Below are 19,163 nucleotides of genomic sequence, written 5' to 3'. Positions count from 1 at the left end.
GAAGTTGCTGAGGCAGACGCGATGGTAGTCACGTAACTTGTTTGGCCGCAACCATTCTAACTGTGCACACAGATCACCGATGTGATCAACTACACTCATGCTCATAAATTAAGGATAATTGCAGAATTCAGTGCCACACAACGCGACACTACACAAAACTGGCGCCAATAGCATAGGCACATAGGGAACACACACGACAAAGACCTGTAAGTCCACAGTATTGGTGATAAGTTGAGAAAACCGTCCCGAAACACATGTGCTACAAAAAGCCGCTATTTCTTGCGCATGTACTCCGACATCAATATGGGATGTGACCACCATGCACACGTACACAGGCCGCACAACGGGTTGGCATACTCTAGATCAGGCGGTCGAGCAGCTGCTGGGGAATAGCCTCCTATTCTCGCACCAGTGCCTGTCGGAGCTCCTGAAGTGTCGTAGGGGTTTGAAGACGTGCAGCGATACGTCGACCGAGAGCTTCCCAGTTGTGCTCGATGGGGTTTAGTTCTGGAGAACAGGCAAGGCACTCCATTCGCCTGATATCTTCTGTTTCAAGGTACTCCTCCACGATGGCACCTCGGTGGGGCTGTGCGTTATCATCCATCAGGAGGAAGGTGGGACCCACTGCTCCCCTGAAAAGGTGAACATACTGGGGCAAAATGACGTCCCGATACCCCTGACCTGTTGCAGTTCCTCTGTCAAAGACATGCAGGGGTGTACGTGCACCAATCATAATGCCACCCCGTACCATCAAACCACGACCTCAATACAGGTCCTTTTCAAGGACGTTAAGGGGTTGGTTTCTGGTTCCTGGTTCACGGCAGATGAAAACCCGGCGAGAATCACTGTTCGGACTATACCTGGACTCGTCCGTGAACATAACCTGGGACCATTGTTCCAATGACCGTGTACTGTGTTCTTGACACCAGGCTTTACGGGCTCTCCTGTGACCAGGGGTCAGTGGAATGCACCTTGCAGGTCCCCAGGCGAATAAACCATGTCTGTTCAGTTGTCTGTAGACTGTGTGTCTGGAGACAACTGTTCCAGTGGCTGTGGTAAGGTTCCGACCAAGGCTACCTGCAGTACTCCGTGACCGTCTGCGGGCACTGATGGTGAGATATCGGCCTTCTTGTGACGTTGTACACAGTGGACGTCCCGCACTGTAGCGCCTGGACACGTTTCCTGTCTGCTGGAATCGTTGCTATAATCTTGAGATAACACTTTGTGTCACACAGAGGGCGCGTGCTACGACTTGCTGTGTTTGACCATCCTCCAGTCACCCTAGTATTCTACCCCTCGTAACGTCATCAATATGTGTTCTTTGAGCCATTTGCAACATACAGTCACCATAAGGACGTCTGGAAACGTCTGCAAACTTACTCGCTGCACCGTACTCTGATATGCACCAACACACCTCTGCGTATGTGGACTGCTGCCAGCGCCACCGTGCGACTGCCGCAGGTCGAATGCAGCGCATGGTCATACCCCGAGGTGATTTAAACCCGCAAACAGTCCACCAGAGCGTTGTTTCATGATGTATCAGCATTATCCTTAACTTATGACCATGAGTGTAGATGGATTTTGCAGATGTAACACTCACAAGCATTAACGGTTAGTTTTAGCCATTTACTGTTTCCACCACTCGTCCTGTGCTGCTTCACATTTCAGTAATGGAGGTTCAGTAGAACGACTATTTGGACAAGTTTACTTCTGAAATCTGTGGAAGTATATTACTAAACGTCGGCAGGGCGTAGAGGCAAGCAGAAGTGTTCTTGCACGGGTTATTGTTGTATTCTGCCCAGCTGAGAAGTTCATATACATTTACAACAAATTCTTTACTGTTTTTCGATACTGTTTTTAGTATACCGCCGAGAAGAATAGTAGATAATTGTTCGCTAAATTCAGAGCTACACTACTGACCATTAAAATTGCTAAACCAAGAAGAAATGCAGATGATAAACGGGTATTCATTGGACAAATATATTATACTAGAAGTAACATGTGAATACAAAAAAAAAAAATTGTTCAAACGGCTCTGAGCACTATGGGACTTAACATCTGTGGTCATCAGTCCCCTAGAACTTAGAACTACTTAAACCTAACTAACCTAAGGACATCACACAACACCCAGTCATCACGAGGCAGAGAAAATCCCTGACCCCGCCGGGAATCGAACCCGGGAACCCGGGCGCGGGAAGCGAGAACGCTACCGCACGACCACGAGCTGCGGACACGTGAATACATTTTCACGCAATTTGAGTGCATAAATGCTGAGAAATCAGTACTCGGAACAACCACCTCTGGCCGTAATAACGGCCTTGATACGCCTAGGCATTGAGTCAAACAGAACTCGGATGACGTGTAGAGGTACAGCTGCCCATGCAGCTTCAACACGATACCACAGTTCATCAAGAGTAGTGACTGGCGTATTGTGACGAGCCAGTTGCTCGGCCACCATTGACCACACGTTTTCAATTGGTGAAAGATCTGGAGAATGTGCTGGCCAGGGCAGCAGTCGAACATTTTCTGTATCCAGAAAAGCCCGTACAAGACCTGCAACATTCGGTCGTGCATTATCCTGCTGAACTGTAGGGTTTCGCAGGGATCGAATGAAGGGAAGAGCCACAGGTCGTCACACATCTGAAATGTAACGTCCACTGTTCAAAGTGCCGTCAATGCGAACAAGAGGTGACCGAGACGTGTAACCAATGGCACCCCATACCATCACGCCGGGTGATACGCCAGTATGGCGATGACGAATACACGCTTCCAATGTGCGTTGACCGCGATGTCGCCAAACACGGATGCGACCGTCATGATGCTGTAAACAGAACCTGGATTCATCCGAAAAAATGAGGTTTTGCCATTCGTGCACCCAGGTTCGTCGTTGACTACACCATCGCAGGCGCTCCTGTCTGTGATGCAGCGTCAAGGGTAACCGCAGCTATGGTCTCCGAGCTAACAGTCCATGCTGCTGCAAACGTCGTCGAACTGTTCGTGCAGATGGTTGTTGTCTTGCAAACGCCCCCATCTGCTGACTCAGGGATCGAGACGTGGCTGCACGATCCGTTACAGCCATGCGGATAAGATGCCTATCATCTCGACTGCTAGTGATATGAGGCCGTTGGGATCCAGCACGGCGTTCCGTATTACCCTCCTGAACCCACCGATTACATATTCTGCTAACAGTCATTGGATCTCGACCAACGCGAGCAGCAATGTCGCGATACGATAAACCTCAATCGCGATAGGCTACAATCCGACCTTTATCAAAGTCGGAAACGTGATGGTACGCATTTCTGCTCCTTACACGAGCCATCACAACAACGTTTCACGAGGCAACGCCGGTCAACTGCTGTTTGTGTATAAGAAATGGGTTGGAAACTTTCCTCATGTGAGCACGTTGTAGGTGTCGCCACAGGCGCCAACCTTGTGTGAATGCTCTGAAAAGCTAATCATTTGCATATCAGAGCATCTTCTTCCTGTTGGTTAAATTTCGCATCTGTAGCACGTCATCTTCGTGGTTCTAACTACCCTACCACAACAAAGGTCAAAATTCAATAATGATTGTGGTGTTGCTCACGCTGCTAAATACTGCATTTTCGGGCAACAATAAAGTTATTATGTTGCAGGCGTCATTAGAGCACAGTTAATAAACTCATTTCATGTAATAATGAATAAACTAGGCACTCATCTTTCCGTGTTTCCCACGCTGGTCTCGTTGTAAAATCATGGCTCAATCGTCGAAAATCTTGGCGGTGATGATTCCAAGCTCGGATGCAAAGAGGCCTAGGTTTTATTATGCGATATTGAAAAGTTTTGTAAATGCGGTTGACAAACCATTCTTGAAGATTAAATCTTTCAAAGTTAGCACAATGGTGATGTAAAAAAAATAATCAGCACTCCAAATTTAAGTTACACTTCCTTTTTATTGTTTTTGTTGCAATATCACGTAACACACAAAACATCACTTCACAATACAAAACAAACTTGAAAACATCTTCTTCACTGTTAAAGTTCACATTATATAAGCTGACTACAATATGAGTCTTTCCAACATGATGTCCAAGACTTGACTTTTTCAAGGTCAGACTCTCTAACTGCTTGCGCGCTCAAAAAATCAGAGTTACAAGTACGACAAAGATCGTAGTGACAAAAGGAAGAATACACATAAGAATAATATCATTGCAACATAAACATATGGATGTATCAAAGTACCTCTACATTAATGAAATCAAATCTGAATGTTGTCTCAGAAACACGTTAACTACTTTACAGAAACACAGTAGAATATTGCTGGTATGGAGAGGTTCAGGTGAGTTGCCGTAATGGTTACGTAATTGAAGTACCATTACATGGTGTAGCAATTTTAATGGCCAGTAGTGTAGTATACCTCCGAGAAGAATAGGAGAAAAATTGTTCGCTGAATTCAGAGCTAATTAATTTTTGATGCGATGCGAAAATTACGTGGCACCTCGTCACATTTAGTTTAGGCCCCACGTGTTGCGCGTATCTAAATGTCTAAGGCAGAGCGTGATTCGTCTAGACAGTGGCAGTACTGACAGCTTCTGTTGTGGCTCTCAAACAAAGCTGGTCAGCGTCAGTTACCGGACAGGAACCGCCGCTTGAACTGGCCAGCAGGGGTAGTGTGTGAGGCTGTGTGTGTGCCGCAGCCTGCCGCCGCCGCGCCGCCGCCACAAGGAGCGGGAGGAGCAGCGTCCGCAGAGGGTGCCGGCGCGCAGCTTCTACTTCGGCATGGAGCACGGCGAGCGGGACGCCGTCGACCGCTTCGCCGCCAGCCTGCAGCGCCGGCCGACCGTCGCCGCCGCCGGCGCAGGCGCCTCCGCTGCCGCCAGGTGAGCGCCGAGCCTCGTACTGCCACCCACATGTCTCCTCCACAGGTACACTTTTCCAGACAACACGGTTTTGACAGCTTTCCCTGCTGTGCAGAGTAGGAGAACTACCGAGTGAAGTCACCTGACAAACCATTACTCACACTCCTGCAAGAGCACACTCCTCTATTTCTACTGCTATAACTGGTGTAGATGTGCACTGCTGACGTTGGTCGAGGCTGTGAATTGGTGTGTGTGTGTGTGTGTGTGTGTGTGTGTCTGTGTGTTCATCGGAGGTGAGGGTAGAAATCTGTTCCCGTTTCTGTGGCGACGACTGTCGCGTTGGCACTCGTCTACCCTTACGCTGCTGCCTCGACACTCGATTTCATGCTAGAAAGGCGCGGCGTGGCCGAATAAAGGCGCAGAGACGCCATCGCGGGCGAGGTGTTCCCACCGCGGAGCGGCCGATCTGCCCTCGTTCCGCCCTACACGGAGCTCCCTTACCTACTGGTGCCAGCGAGGGAAAACGCTGTAGCTGACTGTAGGTGCGGCACGTTACCGAGTTGACTGTTTGACCCTGTAGTTCAGCGTAGTCTTCGTGCAGCAGACACATCCCGTGTAGACGTCACTCCGCGGACAGCGTTCAGAGCGTGGCTCGCTCGCTAAATTAGCAGGAGCGCTACCGTCCGCTTGTTAGACTCGCTTACCGGGTCTCGGATCTGTCTGTCATCTCCGCGTCGACGTCTTAAGTAATAGAACCCAGTACGTTGTCCTCGATGGTGAGTGTTCATCGGAGGTGAGGGTATCATCTGGAGTGCCCCAGGGAAGTGTGGTAGGTCCGCTGTTGTTTTCTATCTACATAAATGATCTTTTGGATAGGGTGGATACCAATGTGCGGCTGTTTGCTGATGATGCTGTGGTGTGCGGGAAGTAGTCGTCGTTGAGTGACTGTAGAAGGATACAAGATGAGTTGGACAGGATTTGTGATTGGTGTAAATAATGGCAGCTAACTCTAAATATAGATAAATGTAAATTAATGCAGATGAATAGGAAAAAGAATCCTGTAATATTTGAATACTCCATTAGCAGTGTAGCTCTTGACACAGTCACGTCGATTAAATATTTGGGCGTAACATTTCAGAGCGATATGAAGTGGGACAAGCATGTAATGGCAGTTGTGGGGAAGGCGGATAGTCGTCTTCCGTTCATTGGTAGAATTTTGGGAAGATGTGGTTCATCTGTAAAGGAGACCGCTTATAAAACACTAATACGACCTATTCTTGAGTACTGCTCCAGCGTTTGGATCCCTATCAGGTCGAATTGAGGGAGGAAATAGAAGCAGTTCAGAGGCGGGCTGCTAGATTCGTTACTGGTAGGTTTGATCATCACGCGAGTGTTACGGAAATGCTTCGGGAACTCGGGTGGGAGTCCCTAGAGGAAAGGAGGCGTTCTTTTCGTGAATCGCTACTGAGGAAATTTAGAGAACCAGCATTTGAGGCTGACTGCAGTACAATTTTACAGCCGCCAACTTACATTTCGCGGAAAGACCACAAAGATAAGATAAGAGAGATTTGGGCTCGTACAGAGGCATACAGGCAGTCATTTTTCCCTCGTTCTGTTTGGGAGTGGAACAGGGAGAGAAGATGCTAGTTGTGGTACGAGGTACCCTCCGCAACGCACCGTATGGTGGATTGCGGAGTATGTTTGTAGATGTAGATGCACGCCAGGCAGTTGTGTGCAATCAGCACCAGGTCAACCTGTGGATGTGACAGAATGGCAGGAAGGAACTACGGTACACAGCATCAGAACAGTGCTTGTAAAAAGGTTCTAAAATCCGGTATCAAACCCACTGGTAACATAGGCCAACTATGGAAAAACTTTCTTGCTGAAAATACCTGATTCTTATGTTTTTTATGGTGGGAAATCGAAATACGATACTTAAAAAACTGTATCACCCACCATTTCTTCACACTTTACAGTTAAATTTATTAAATTAAGCGATTTTTTAAAAGAATTTAACAGCTTTTATATAGTTAAAATAATTTAAAAAGGAGGTGTAATGCATGTAGATGACGTTGCTAGCACTGCTGAAAAACATTTGCTGGCAAAAAAAGGGCGATTCTATTTTTGTGTTAACAGATGGTGTTTTGTTTACTGTTAAACTAAGCTCACTTTCCAGTTTCCTGTACATGTGCTCAGTACTATGTCTAATCGTGGTTGTAAAACCTCTGCTGGCGGTTTTTGTTGTACTTCTGGTGAATTTGTGATTAAAAAACACCAAAGAAACATTACAGACTTTGTGTAAAAGGTTTATCTATCATACTTTGGATCTAGACTTGGTGATCGAGATAAATCTTGGGCGCCGCATAAGGTATGTTATGTGTGTGTTGAAGATCTGAGAAAATGGTCCAAAAAGGAGAAAAAAGCCTTTAGATTTGCTGTTCCTATGATATGGAGGGAGCCGAGAAATCATCCCAATGATTGCTACTTTTGCAATGTTGATATTATTGATCATAATTCGAAAAACAAGAAGGTAATAAGTTACTGAACCTTCTGTCCGCCATCCGACCCGTAGGGCATGGTGTAGATTTGCCGTTTCCTGAACCATCAGATGATTTAAATTCTATTCCAACAGAAGTATTTTCTGATGTACAATCTGATTTAGATGAACCAGATGATGATGAATTCCACTGTAATACGGAAAGTCTAGAGCCCAAATCGTTTACTCAGACCGAGCTTAACGATTTGGTTAGGGATCTCGGCTTAACGAAAGAAAAAGCTGAATTGCTGGACACTAGATTAAAAGAAAAGAACTTATTGGTAGATGGAACCACCATATACATGTACAGAAAGGGAGAGCAGCGACTTTCCAAGTTTTTTCAACAAGAAGGTGATTTAATGTACTGCTCAGATATTCCCAGTCTGATGAATGTGTTTGGTATTGCGTACAAAAAGAAAGACGAGGCTTCAGGTGGATAGGGCATACGTGAAAAAACCTTGCGGACTCTCTTGCGCATTGAACTGAACCCATTATCAAGCCTAGGGGCAGTGCTGCTGCTCGGTATTAGTATGATGTCTCCAGGGGATGACTAACACGTTCTCCTTGTGAGTAAATTATACAGGGTTATTACAAATGATTGAAGCGATTTCACAGCTCTACAATAACTTTATTATTTGAGATATTTTCACAATGCTTTGCACACACATACAAAAACTCAAAAAGTTTTTTTAGGCATTCACAAATGTTCGATATGTGCCCCTTTAGTGATTCGGCAGACATCAAGCCGATAATCAAGTTCCTCCCACACTCGGCGCAGCATGTCCCCATCAATGAGTTCGAAAGCATCGTTGATGCGAGCTCGCAGTTCTGGCACGTTTCTTGGTAGAGGAGGTTTAAAAACTGAATCTTTCACATAACCCCACAGAAAGAAATCGCATGGGGTTAAGTCGGGAGAGCGTGGAGGCCATGACATGAATTGCTGATCATGATCTCCACCACGACCGATCCATCGGTTTTCCAATCTCCTGTTTAAGAAATGCCGAACATCATGATGGAAGTGCGGTGGAGCACCATCCTGTTGAAAGATGAAGTCGGCGCTGTCAGTCTCCAGTTCTGGCATGAGCCAATTTTCCGCGCGCTACGCGTGAAACTTGCCCGCACGCGTTCAACCGTTTCTTCGCTCACTGCAGGCCGACCCGTTGATTTCCCCTTACAGAGGCATCCAGAAGCTTTAAACTGCGCATACCATCGCCAAATGGAGTTAGCAGTTGGTGGATCTTTGTTGAACTTCGTCCTGAAGTATCGTTGCACTGTTATGACTGACTGATGTGAGTGCATTTCAAGCACGACATACGCTTTCTCGGCTCCTGTCGCCATTTTGTCTCACTGCGCTCTCGAGCGCTCTGGCGGCAGAAACCTGAAGTGCGGCTTCAGCCGAACAAAACTTTATGAGTTTTTCTACGTATCTGTAGTGTGCCGTGACCATATGTCAATGAATGGAGCTACGGTGAATTTATGAAATCGCTTCAATCATTTGTAATCGCCCTGTAGAGTCGAGGTGAACACCATTAGTGCTTCTTTTAGCACATCAATACTAGGGTACGTCCAAAACCTAGAAATCTGCCCAGGTTGCCCGGAGGCAGCCTGTCGAGCGGCGAGGCGTCGGAGGAGGAGGAGGACGAAGACGAGGAGGACGAGGCGGTGCCGAGCGGTCGCCCGGGCCGCGGCGGCATCGCGCTGCAGCTGCGGCCGACGCTGCCCAAGAAGCAGCCGGAGGTGCCGCGGTTCTCGCCCACGGCTGCCTGGCGGCTGCTGTCCGCGCTCGAGCACCCCGCCTCGCCCGCCACCTCCACAGCCGGCGACGACGCCTCGGTCAGTGGCCGGCCGTGCCTCCCTCTCATTACCTCACAGCTCCAACTTACGCTTTATTTTCACACATTGCACACTTTTTCGTATAATTCCATAATTGACACTTGTTGATGTCGAGGTCTTCAGTCCTGAGACTGGTTTGATGCAGCCCTCCATGCTACTCTATCCTGTGCAAGCTTCTTCATCTCCCAGTACCTACTGCAGCCTAGATCCTTCTGAATCTGCTTAGTGTATTCATATCTTGGTCTCCCTCTACGATTTTTACCCTCCACGCTGCCTTCCAACACTAAGTTGGTGATCCCTTGACGCTTCAGAATGTGTCCTAACAACCGATCCCTTCTTCTGGTCAAGTTGTACCACAAACTCCTCTTCTCCCCGATTCCATTCAATACTTCCTCATTAGTTATGTGATCTACCCATCTAATCTTCAGCATTCTTCTGTAGCACCACATTTCGAAAGCTTCTATTCTCTTCTTGTCTAAACTTTTTATCGTCCATATTTCACTTCCATACATCGCTACACTCCATACAAATACTTTCAGAAACGACTTCTTAAATCTATACTCGATGTTAACAAATTTCTCTTCTCCAGAAACGCTTTCCTTGCCATTGCCAGTCTACATTTTATATTCTCTCTACTTCGACCATCATCAGTTATTTTGCTCCCCAAATAGCAAAACTCCTTTACTACTTTTAGTGTCTCATTTTCTAATCCAATTCCCTCAGCATCACCCAACTTAATTCGACTACATTCCATCATCCTTGTTTTGCTTTTGTTGATGTTCATCTTATACCCTCCTTTCAAGACTCTCTGACAGGATTACAATATCATCGGCGAACCTCAAAGGTTTTATTTCTTCTCCATGGATTTTAATACCTACTCCGAATTTTTCTTTTGTTTCCTTTACTGCTTGCTCAATATACAGATTGAATAACAATGGGGGTAGGCTACAACCCTGTCTCACTCCCTTCCCAACCACTGCTTCCCTTTCATGTCCCTCGACTCATAACTGCCATCTGCTTTCTGTACAAATTGTAAATAGCCTTTCGCTCCCTGTATTTTACCCCTGCCACCTTCAGAATTTGAAAAAGAGTATTCCAGTCAACATTGTGGAAAGCTTTCTCTAAGTCTACAAATGCTAGAAACGTAGGTTTGCCTTTCCTTAATCTTTCTTCTAAGATAGGTCATATTGCCTCACGTGTTCCAACATTTCTACGGAATCCAAACTGATCTTTCCTGAGGTCGGTTTCTACCACTTTTTCCATTCGTCTGTAAAGAATTCTCATTAGTATTTTGCAGCTGTGACTTGTTAAACTGATAGTTCGGTAATTTTCACACCAGTCAACACCTGCTTTCTTTGAAATTGGAATTATTATATTCTTCTTGGAGTCTGAGGGTATATCGCCCGTCTCATACATCTTGCTCACCAGATGGTAGAGTTTTGTCAGGACTGGCTCTCCCGAGGCCGTCAGTAGTTCTAATGGAATGTTGTCTACTCCCGGGGTCTAGTTTTGACTCAGGTCTTTCAGTGCTCTGTCAAACTCTTCACGCAGTATCATATCTCCCATTTCATCTTCATCTACCTCCTCTTCCATTTCCATAATATTGTTCTCAAGAACATCACCCCTGTATAGACCCTCTATATACTCCTTCCACCTTTCTGCTTTCCCTTCTTTGCTTAGAACTGGGTTTCCATCTGAGCTCTTGATATTCATGCAAGTGGTTCTCTTTTTTCCAAACGTCTCTTTGATTTTCCTGTAGGCAGTATCTGTCTTACCCCTCGTGAGATAAGCCTCTACATCCTTACATTTGTCTTCTAGCCATCCCTGCTCCTGCGCAAAATAAAAATACTGATGAAGAACACATCCCTTAACATTTCCGGGCTGAGATGCCATGGTCCATACATAAAACACTCCCCTGACGTTGCGCCTTCGACTGCGGAAGGCATCCTCTGAGGACAATTGGTGAACTGCAACGAAAGCGCGAGTGAGCGCCATATATACCGGTATAAGCCATCCAGAAGGTGCCGCTGTAAATCACGTGACATCAGCTGTGCTATGAGCTCTGATATTGCCAACTTTCTCAATTGAAATTGATCGATTACGCTGTTGCTGCAATGTTGACATTCATATCTTATCCAGCTTAATGCCTTCATCTTTTCTATTAAAATTATTGCAGTGTTTGGCAATCTCAATAGCCTCTCTGTACATTCGCACATATTAATGCGACGTCTTTGCTAAAACGGTCGTCTCACTAAACTTTATTTCACGATCACCTTCCTGAAACACATGTTCCGCTACAGCCGATTTATCAATATGTCCGAGGCGGCAGTTCCTTTTATGTTCACCCAGACGGGTGTTGACGCTTCTTTTTGTTGTGCCTATACAGACCTTTCCACAACTGCATGGAATTTCGTAGATACCTGGTGTAGTTAGAGGATGTCGTTTATCCTTTGCGAAACTTAAACATTCTCTTATTTTCGTGGTGGGTCTGAAAACAGTTTCCACATCGTACTTGCTTAAAATTTTTCCAATGCAATCAGTGACCTTACTGATAAATGGTAAGAACACTTTTCCCTTGGGTTTGTGTCGATCCTCGTCCGTTCTGGATGGCTTATATATACGGCACTCACTTGCGCTCTCGTTGCAGTTCGCCAACTGTCCTCGGAGGATGCCTTCCGCAGTCGAAGGCGAAACGTCAAGGGAGAGTTTTATGTACGGTTCACAGCATCTCAGCCCGGTAATGTTAAGTGATCACAACACCTGCCATGAAAGCCTTCATTCTTGATGGAGAACTGTTTACAGATATTATCTAAATGGGTATTTACATGAATGAGAACATTACATGAATGAGAACATTGTTTATATCAAACTCGAGCTTCTTCTGGCATATCAGATGTTCAAGTAACTTACATTAGTACAGTAAGGTAATATCCTCAACAATTTCTAATATTTCTACTGGTGAACACCCCATCATTTTCAAACAAAAAATGAAATGACAGATCACTGAGCATGGTAGTTTAAACCTTCAGTCAGTGGGGCTGTGCCAACATGGGGTCCAAAAAAGATAAGAGAATGGATGCACAAAATTATGGACCAATGCCCTCACCATCAGCTAGCTGCAGAATTTTTGATAATATTCTAAGTTCGAATATAATAAATTTCCTTGAGGCAGAAAACCTGTTGCCCACAAATCAGCAAGGAATTAGAAAGTAAAATTCATGCAAAATCCAGCTTGTCCTTTTCCTGCACAATGTACTGCGGACCTCAGAATAAGGACAACAAGCATATTCCCCACTTCTAAACTTCTGGAAAGCATTGACACTGTGCTCCATTGCAGGCTGTTAATAAAGGTCTGAGCATATGGAATAGATAGAACCCAGTACATTGTCGTCGGCGGTGAGTGTTCACCAGAAACAAGGGCACTGTCAAGAATATCCCAGGCAAGTGCAATAGGACTGCTCTTTCTCTCCATATACATAAATTATCTGGCAGATAACATAAGCAGAAATTTGTGACTTGTCACTGTAGGGTACAGGAGTGTATTGTCATTTTGTGATTGAAGGAAGATACAATATGACTTTGACAGAATATTTATTTTGTATGATGAATGGCAGCTTGCTTTAAATGTACGAAAATGTAAGTTAACGCAGATGAGTAGGAAAAACAATCCTGTAACGTTCAGATACAGAATTAGTGGTGCGCTGCTTGGCACAGTCATGTCGATTAAATATCTGGGCCTAGTGTGCAAAGCAATACGAAACAGAATGAGCGCGTAACGTCAGTAGTAGGGAAGGCGAATGGTTAGCTTTCGTTTATTGCAAGACTTCTAAGAAAATAAGGCTCATCTATAATGGAGACTACATACAGAATACTGGTATGACACATTCTTGGGTACTGCTCCAGTGTTTGGGACATAAGATTTAATGAAGATATAGAAGCTGTTCAGAGGCATGCTGCTAGATTCGTTACCAGTAGGTTCAGTCAACATGTATCACAGAGATGTTCTGTGACTTCAAATGGGAATTTCTGTGGGGAAGATAATGACTTTCTTTTTGTAAAACATTATTGAGAAATTTAGTTAATCAGTATTTCTAGCTGATTGCAAATACATTTATTCTGCCACCGTTGTATGTTTCTCATAAGGACCATGAAGACAAGGTAGGAGTATGAATGCATGGTTTCGCGGCGATATGAATTAATAAAATTTTCTTGGGCTTCCAGCCACGTCAGGTAGTTAAAATCCCACGAGCTTTCAACCGAGCTCTCCCCGGTCATTGTCAAGTGGTAAGACTGACTGCTGTGTCGCCGTGGCAGCGTCGTTATATAGCCGCACTGCTGGCTGTGACGTCACTGGTTCTTTTTTTTTTTTTTTTCTTTATTGTTATTTTGCACCTCATAGAAGGTGGGCTGGCAGCGGAAAATTTTACTCCGCTCTTCAGCCACAAGCAGTACAATAAAAGAGAAAAGGAAGACAGAAAAGTAACAGACTGGTGGTTAAAAAACAGTAGATACAATAATACTTAAAAACATGAAGCTGTTCACACTCGATGAACAAACAAGAAAACTGTCGGCACTGTACACAAACACTGACGATTTAGACGACACATGCGAACGGAGGAGCGTGGGCAGCGAAAAACACTGATTCACAAACATAACGGCACATACACTAAACCGAGGGCGATGATCTCCGGCGCGCGAATGTCCACTTAACGTGTGCGAGTCCGGGGACCTGCCAAGAGGGGAAGAAGGTGGTGAGGGAGGGAGAGGGGAGAGCAAAGATGCCAATGGGAGTGGAGATGGGGGGAGGAATGAAGGTATGGGGGGTAGGGGAAGCCCAGGGGAGGAAGGGAGGAGGGAGGGAAGGGAGAGAGGGTACCCTAAGGAAAAAACACAGGAGGTGGGGGGGGGAGGATCAAAGTTGATAGGAGGGGTAGATGGAGGGGAGGAGGACATCATCAGGGAGAGGGAGCTGGCGGAAGCCACCTTGGGAGAGGGTAAGGAGGGTGGAGAGATGGAGACCGTGTGGGATGTGGGAATACAGGCGCGGCAGCGGGCGGGGGTGGGAGAGGATCGGGGATACGAGCGGGTGAGGAGGATCAAGTTTGCGGGAGGTGTACAGGATCCGCATCCTTTCAAGGAAAAGGAGGAGGTGGGGGAAGGGGATGAGATCATACAGGATCCGCGTGGGGGAGGGGAGACGGATGCGATAGGCGAGGCAGAGAGCATGGCGTTCAAGGATTTGGAGGGATTTATAAAAGGTAGGGGGGGCGGTGATCCAGGCGGGATGGGCGTAACAAAGGATAGGGCGGATGAGGGATTTATAGGTGTGGAGGATCGTGGAGGGGTCCAGACCCCACGTATGGCCGGAAAGGAGCTTGAGGAGACGGAGTCGGGAACGTGCCTTGGCTTGGATTGTCCTGAGATGGGGAGTCCAGGAGAGGCGACGGTCGAGGGTGACGCCAAGGTACTTAAGGGTGGGACGTCACTGGTGCTATCTTCCTCACCATATACAGTCATGTTTTCATTCCGCGTCTGTCGCGCCCGTTTTAACATCGCGATAGCCGGGTCCCAGGCTATGCTGAGCTGCAAACCTCCGTCCTTGTTGATGGTGTTTTCAGAGGTTTTTATTTCAATAGCTTCTTTTATGATGCTATTTGTGGTGTGCGTACTGTAAGACCTTCGGTACACACACCTTCAGATTATTTGACTTGTCACTCTAACGAAGTAGGCGAGTGTCAGCAATATGTCTCGTGGTCTTATCGTGGCGTGTTTATCTTCTGCCCTTAGGTCAGACGATAGAAATGCCACTTGCATGCTTAGAGTAGCAGATTGACGGTGACCAACTTTAAACAGAACTTGATTAATTTTCACACACATTTATTAAAATAATAAAAAACATAGATCTTACGTAACTGGATTTTGGATGCTGTTTAAAATTGACAATTTGAAGTTCCTTTGGACTTGGTATGTTAATCTTATTCTCACATATCTCTGATACTTGACAAAGTGTCTATTCATTTATCTTCATGGCTATATACAGGAATATGGTAATCTTATTAGGCGCAGACTGAAACTTGACTATAGACTGCTACAGACTAATGCAGACTGGTACAAACTGATGCAGACAGGTGCAGAATAACGCAGATTGACTAATCGGAGGTCTGTACACTCGTTATAATACCTCGAGCGTTCAGGTATCACTGCACGAGTGTGATCCGCGAGGAGAAAAGGTTCTACGTTAGCAGCAATCTCATTGGCTGCGTTACATATTAATACGCGGATCGGCTGAAGCAGAATTTGGTCCGTCTCTAAGATAGCGCCATCTTGTAGTGCGGAGACGGACGAGCACTGCACCTGCACTGTTGTGCTCAGCGGGGCGCGTTCTAGTGGGAAAGTTGTGTACGCGCTGACTATGCAGAACTATGTACACAACACTATTCCAAAATCCCTTCGTCTTCATAATGACAGATGTTTCGTCGAATAGAATTCGGTGTCTGTTTTCTAAGGCGTGTTCTGCCACGGCTGATTTTTCTGGATAGCGTAGGCGTAAGCACCTCTCGTGTTCCATCTGGCTTTGCTCCACCGTGCGTACTATTTGGCCGACGTAGTAACAGCCACACTGACACGGTATCTCGTACACTCCCAGCATTCAGTATATTTAAGACACTTCGTGAAGAAAAGTGCCATTGTGCACAATGAAAGAAAAATGTATAAATTACGTGGCTGAACCTACCCACAGAGTCTCCATCTGACAGTCCCACACTATTTTACTTTTTTGTTGTCACTGGGAGATGCCTGTTCATTGCTCTCATTGTCGTTACTCCTCACATCACTACAGTCACGCTTTGTTAATGCGATGATGTATTGTGGGACCAGGTGCTTCTCGAGGAGCGCATCCAGAGGTTGTCGCGGCCGGTGGCGCCGCCACCTCCACAGGCGCCACGCAGTAAGTCGGGCGACTCCGGCATCTCGGGAGACGCGAGCCCCGGCCGCGAGGACTCGCTGCTGCCCGCCCCGCCACCACCCCCACCGCCACCCGCCACTGCCGCCTCCCCTGCCCCCGCACCACAGGCGTGGACACCGCAACAGGACCTGGGTGACGAGTCCAGCTCGGACGGCGAGGGCCGGCCGACGCTGCCACTGGCGATGCCGCAGGCCCGTTTCTCGCCACGTGCGCACCACGTCTTCTCGCTGTCGCTACCGCGCGACGACCGCCTCTGCCTCGCACTCTACGCGCCAGATGATGACAGCTTCCTAGCCTCCAAGGTCAGTCACCTCACTGTGTCTCAGGTCCTGCCATCATAGTTTGTAGACAGCTGACGGCTATCTTTCTTTGCTCTGGTGAAAAAGTAACTGTGGCACTGCGAACAATAAGACAGTCCACATATCTCTTTTTTATTTTGTGTTTATGTGCAATGGGCTGTGCAGTGAACATTTTGTTAGGACATCTTCAAAATGAAACAAAAGGCAAACAGTGGAAACATCCAGGAAAAGAAACATACATGCAAGTGATCAATAGTCTTGATAAACATCAAAACAACCTGTGGAAAATAATAGAAGTGGTAGCTATAAGATTTTCATTACAATCTTGAACAAATCAAGCTGTGACAATGAAAGTTAAGTAATAGCAAAGTCCTTCTATATGCATTCGTTGTTCAATATGGTATATTTTCCCCAATGGCAGGTTGTTCTACCACCTTCAGACTTAGCTAAAGGGCTAGAAAAGTCAGTGTGCATTATTTGCTTTTTAACTGTTGTATTAGAAATTGACGAGTCAGTATGTGAGGTATGGTTGGCAGCAAACTTTCACAGGCTTCTTCTTTTAAGATTGCTCCTGAAGCTTCAAGCTTGTGCTGCCATATTGGGCTTGCAGCATCTCATTTTGTGATTTAACTCCAAAAGAGTAGTTGGCAACAGCTTACTTATTGGCATACTTTAATCAAGTGTATTGCTGATAATCCTTGCTCCTCTCCTCAACTGTTCTAATAGCCTGCCCAGCATACACAGTTACAAATAGTAGAAGATTGCCAGCACAATCTCACATTGTCCAGGGAACACCTCCATTCATAGATATCCACAAGCTGATCACTGAGTTCACTTTTTTATAATCACAATCATATGTACATATGTGTACATTTAACCAGAATATTGCATCTTCTTTGCCTCAAATTACACTGATGAGGCAAAACATTATGAAAATCTTGAATAAATGCTCCACAGAGTTCTTGCCATGTCAGATTTGAATGCAGTATCTAGCTTTCGACAACTTCCTTCATCATGATCGTCAGGAGTATAGTCGCTGGCTGTGATAGGTGCAAATTTTGATCTCAGTGGTTACTCTGATGACAAAATTCAAGTAGGTAGATGCATAGGGTAATATTTCTGCTTCATCAAACATAATTGTATCTTTGTTTATGAGACTGTGTTTGGCAATAGCAGATTTGTCAAAAATCATGACATTTAATGTAGTGTTGGTGTTCTGTACAGCATTAAAAATCATTTGCATTGATTGGTCAGTTTAACTGCTATCACATTCACAAGCAATTTTATAAGTTCCAGGGACACTGAGACCAAGATTGTCTGTTACTTGATTCCCATGACTATGCCTATTTTATTTGCTGCCAACACTGAAGAAAGGAAATAGTGCTATACGTTGATCATCAAAAGCTTGAGACTGAATAAAAATCTGACAAGGCAAGAACTCTCTGAAGCATTTATTCAAGAAATGAGCATTGAGAAACTATGCTGTCATATTATGGGCATCTGTTTGGTAGAGTGCTTGTCCACCTTTGGGATGTAACACAGCACCAATCCTGTACTGCAAGGATTTGACGAGTTTCTGGTAGGTTTCCAGAGGCACATGACACCAGGTTCCATACACAGGTCATGCAATTCCCATAAGTTATGGGCAGGTGGTTTGTGGGGACGGAACTGGTGTTCAAACGCATCCTAGATGTCACAATCTTAAACATGACTGTGAAACATGACCTGTGTAATACAGAATAGACTGAAAAAAAAATCAGCCAACCAGTTACAAATCAAGGTTTATTATACCTTGACCATGGTTTCAATATTTGTAAAAATACCTTCCTCAGAAGTATTGGCCCTAAAAATATATACACCAGTTACACATCCCAAATGTGTTCCATTAGGCTCAGGTCAGGCAATGTAAGTCCACTATCCCAGTCCTCAAATCACAGTAGTATGAATCTGGACTTTGACAAACAGAGTTATTCTGGTGGAAGATGTCATTGTCTTCAGGGAAGATATCAAACATGAAGGGATGCAGGAGGTCCACAATAATGTTTACACAGCTGACAGCTGTTATGGTGCCCTCAGATACTACTACAGGAAGTATAAGTGAATCACAATAGGTCCCCAAATAGGCTGCGTCCACAGTGTGGTGCACATTTTGAGCAACTGTTTTGCCTGGACGACAGCTTATTTGGACGTGATCTTCAACCTGGTATAACAACAAATGCGATACATGACTGGGCAACACACATTCATTGCTCCAAAATCTAATCACGATGCTCCCGTGCTCACTACAGTCAAAACAGATGATGTCGTATGGACCAACAGAAGAATATGTGGTGGTCATCTGCTGCAAAGCCCCATTTTTAACTATGAGTGTAGAACGGAGTGCTCTGAACCACTTGTGCCAATGCAAGCATTGCACTCTGTACTCAGATCTGTCACAGACAGCTGCCTGTCCAGCCGTACAGAGGGGACAAGGCTCAAACCTAAATGCTGTATGATGGGGTGCTGGTGTCACACAGCCTTGTCTCCTACTCATTGTTCCACCATGCTCCATCCACTTTCCACAGGTACTCATGACAGTAGTGTGTGAACAACCAACCAGCATCACTATTTCTGAGGTGGTCATTCCCAGGCACCAGGCAGACAATGTGCAATTTGTGAAAGTTGCTGATGTCAGTGGATTTCCTCATTTGTGGCCT

The 19,163-nt window shown here is 45.7% G+C and overlaps 1 protein-coding gene across 2 annotated transcripts in view; it reads left to right on the top strand.

Moving 5' to 3' along the window:
- The window catches only part of LOC126187701 (uncharacterized), a 248,975-nt gene that overhangs the window by 155,081 nt on the left and 74,731 nt on the right, over nt 1-19,163 (top strand). For both annotated transcript variants that reach the window (XR_007537778.1, XM_049928943.1), the window contains exons 6-8: nt 4,674-4,856; nt 8,961-9,204; nt 16,081-16,470. Coding sequence is in view for 1 of the 2 variants with exons in the window: in XM_049928943.1 (XP_049784900.1) it covers nt 4,674-4,856; nt 8,961-9,204; nt 16,081-16,470 (817 nt within the window). In the remaining variant the exon portion in view is untranslated. The remainder of the gene's footprint in view (nt 1-4,673; nt 4,857-8,960; nt 9,205-16,080; nt 16,471-19,163) is intronic.

Source organism: Schistocerca cancellata, chromosome 5 (assembly GCF_023864275.1).
Source record: "Schistocerca cancellata isolate TAMUIC-IGC-003103 chromosome 5, iqSchCanc2.1, whole genome shotgun sequence".
In the NCBI taxonomy this organism is placed as follows: Eukaryota; Metazoa; Arthropoda; class Insecta; order Orthoptera; family Acrididae; genus Schistocerca; species Schistocerca cancellata.
This window is presented reverse-complemented; position numbering and strand designations above follow the sequence as displayed.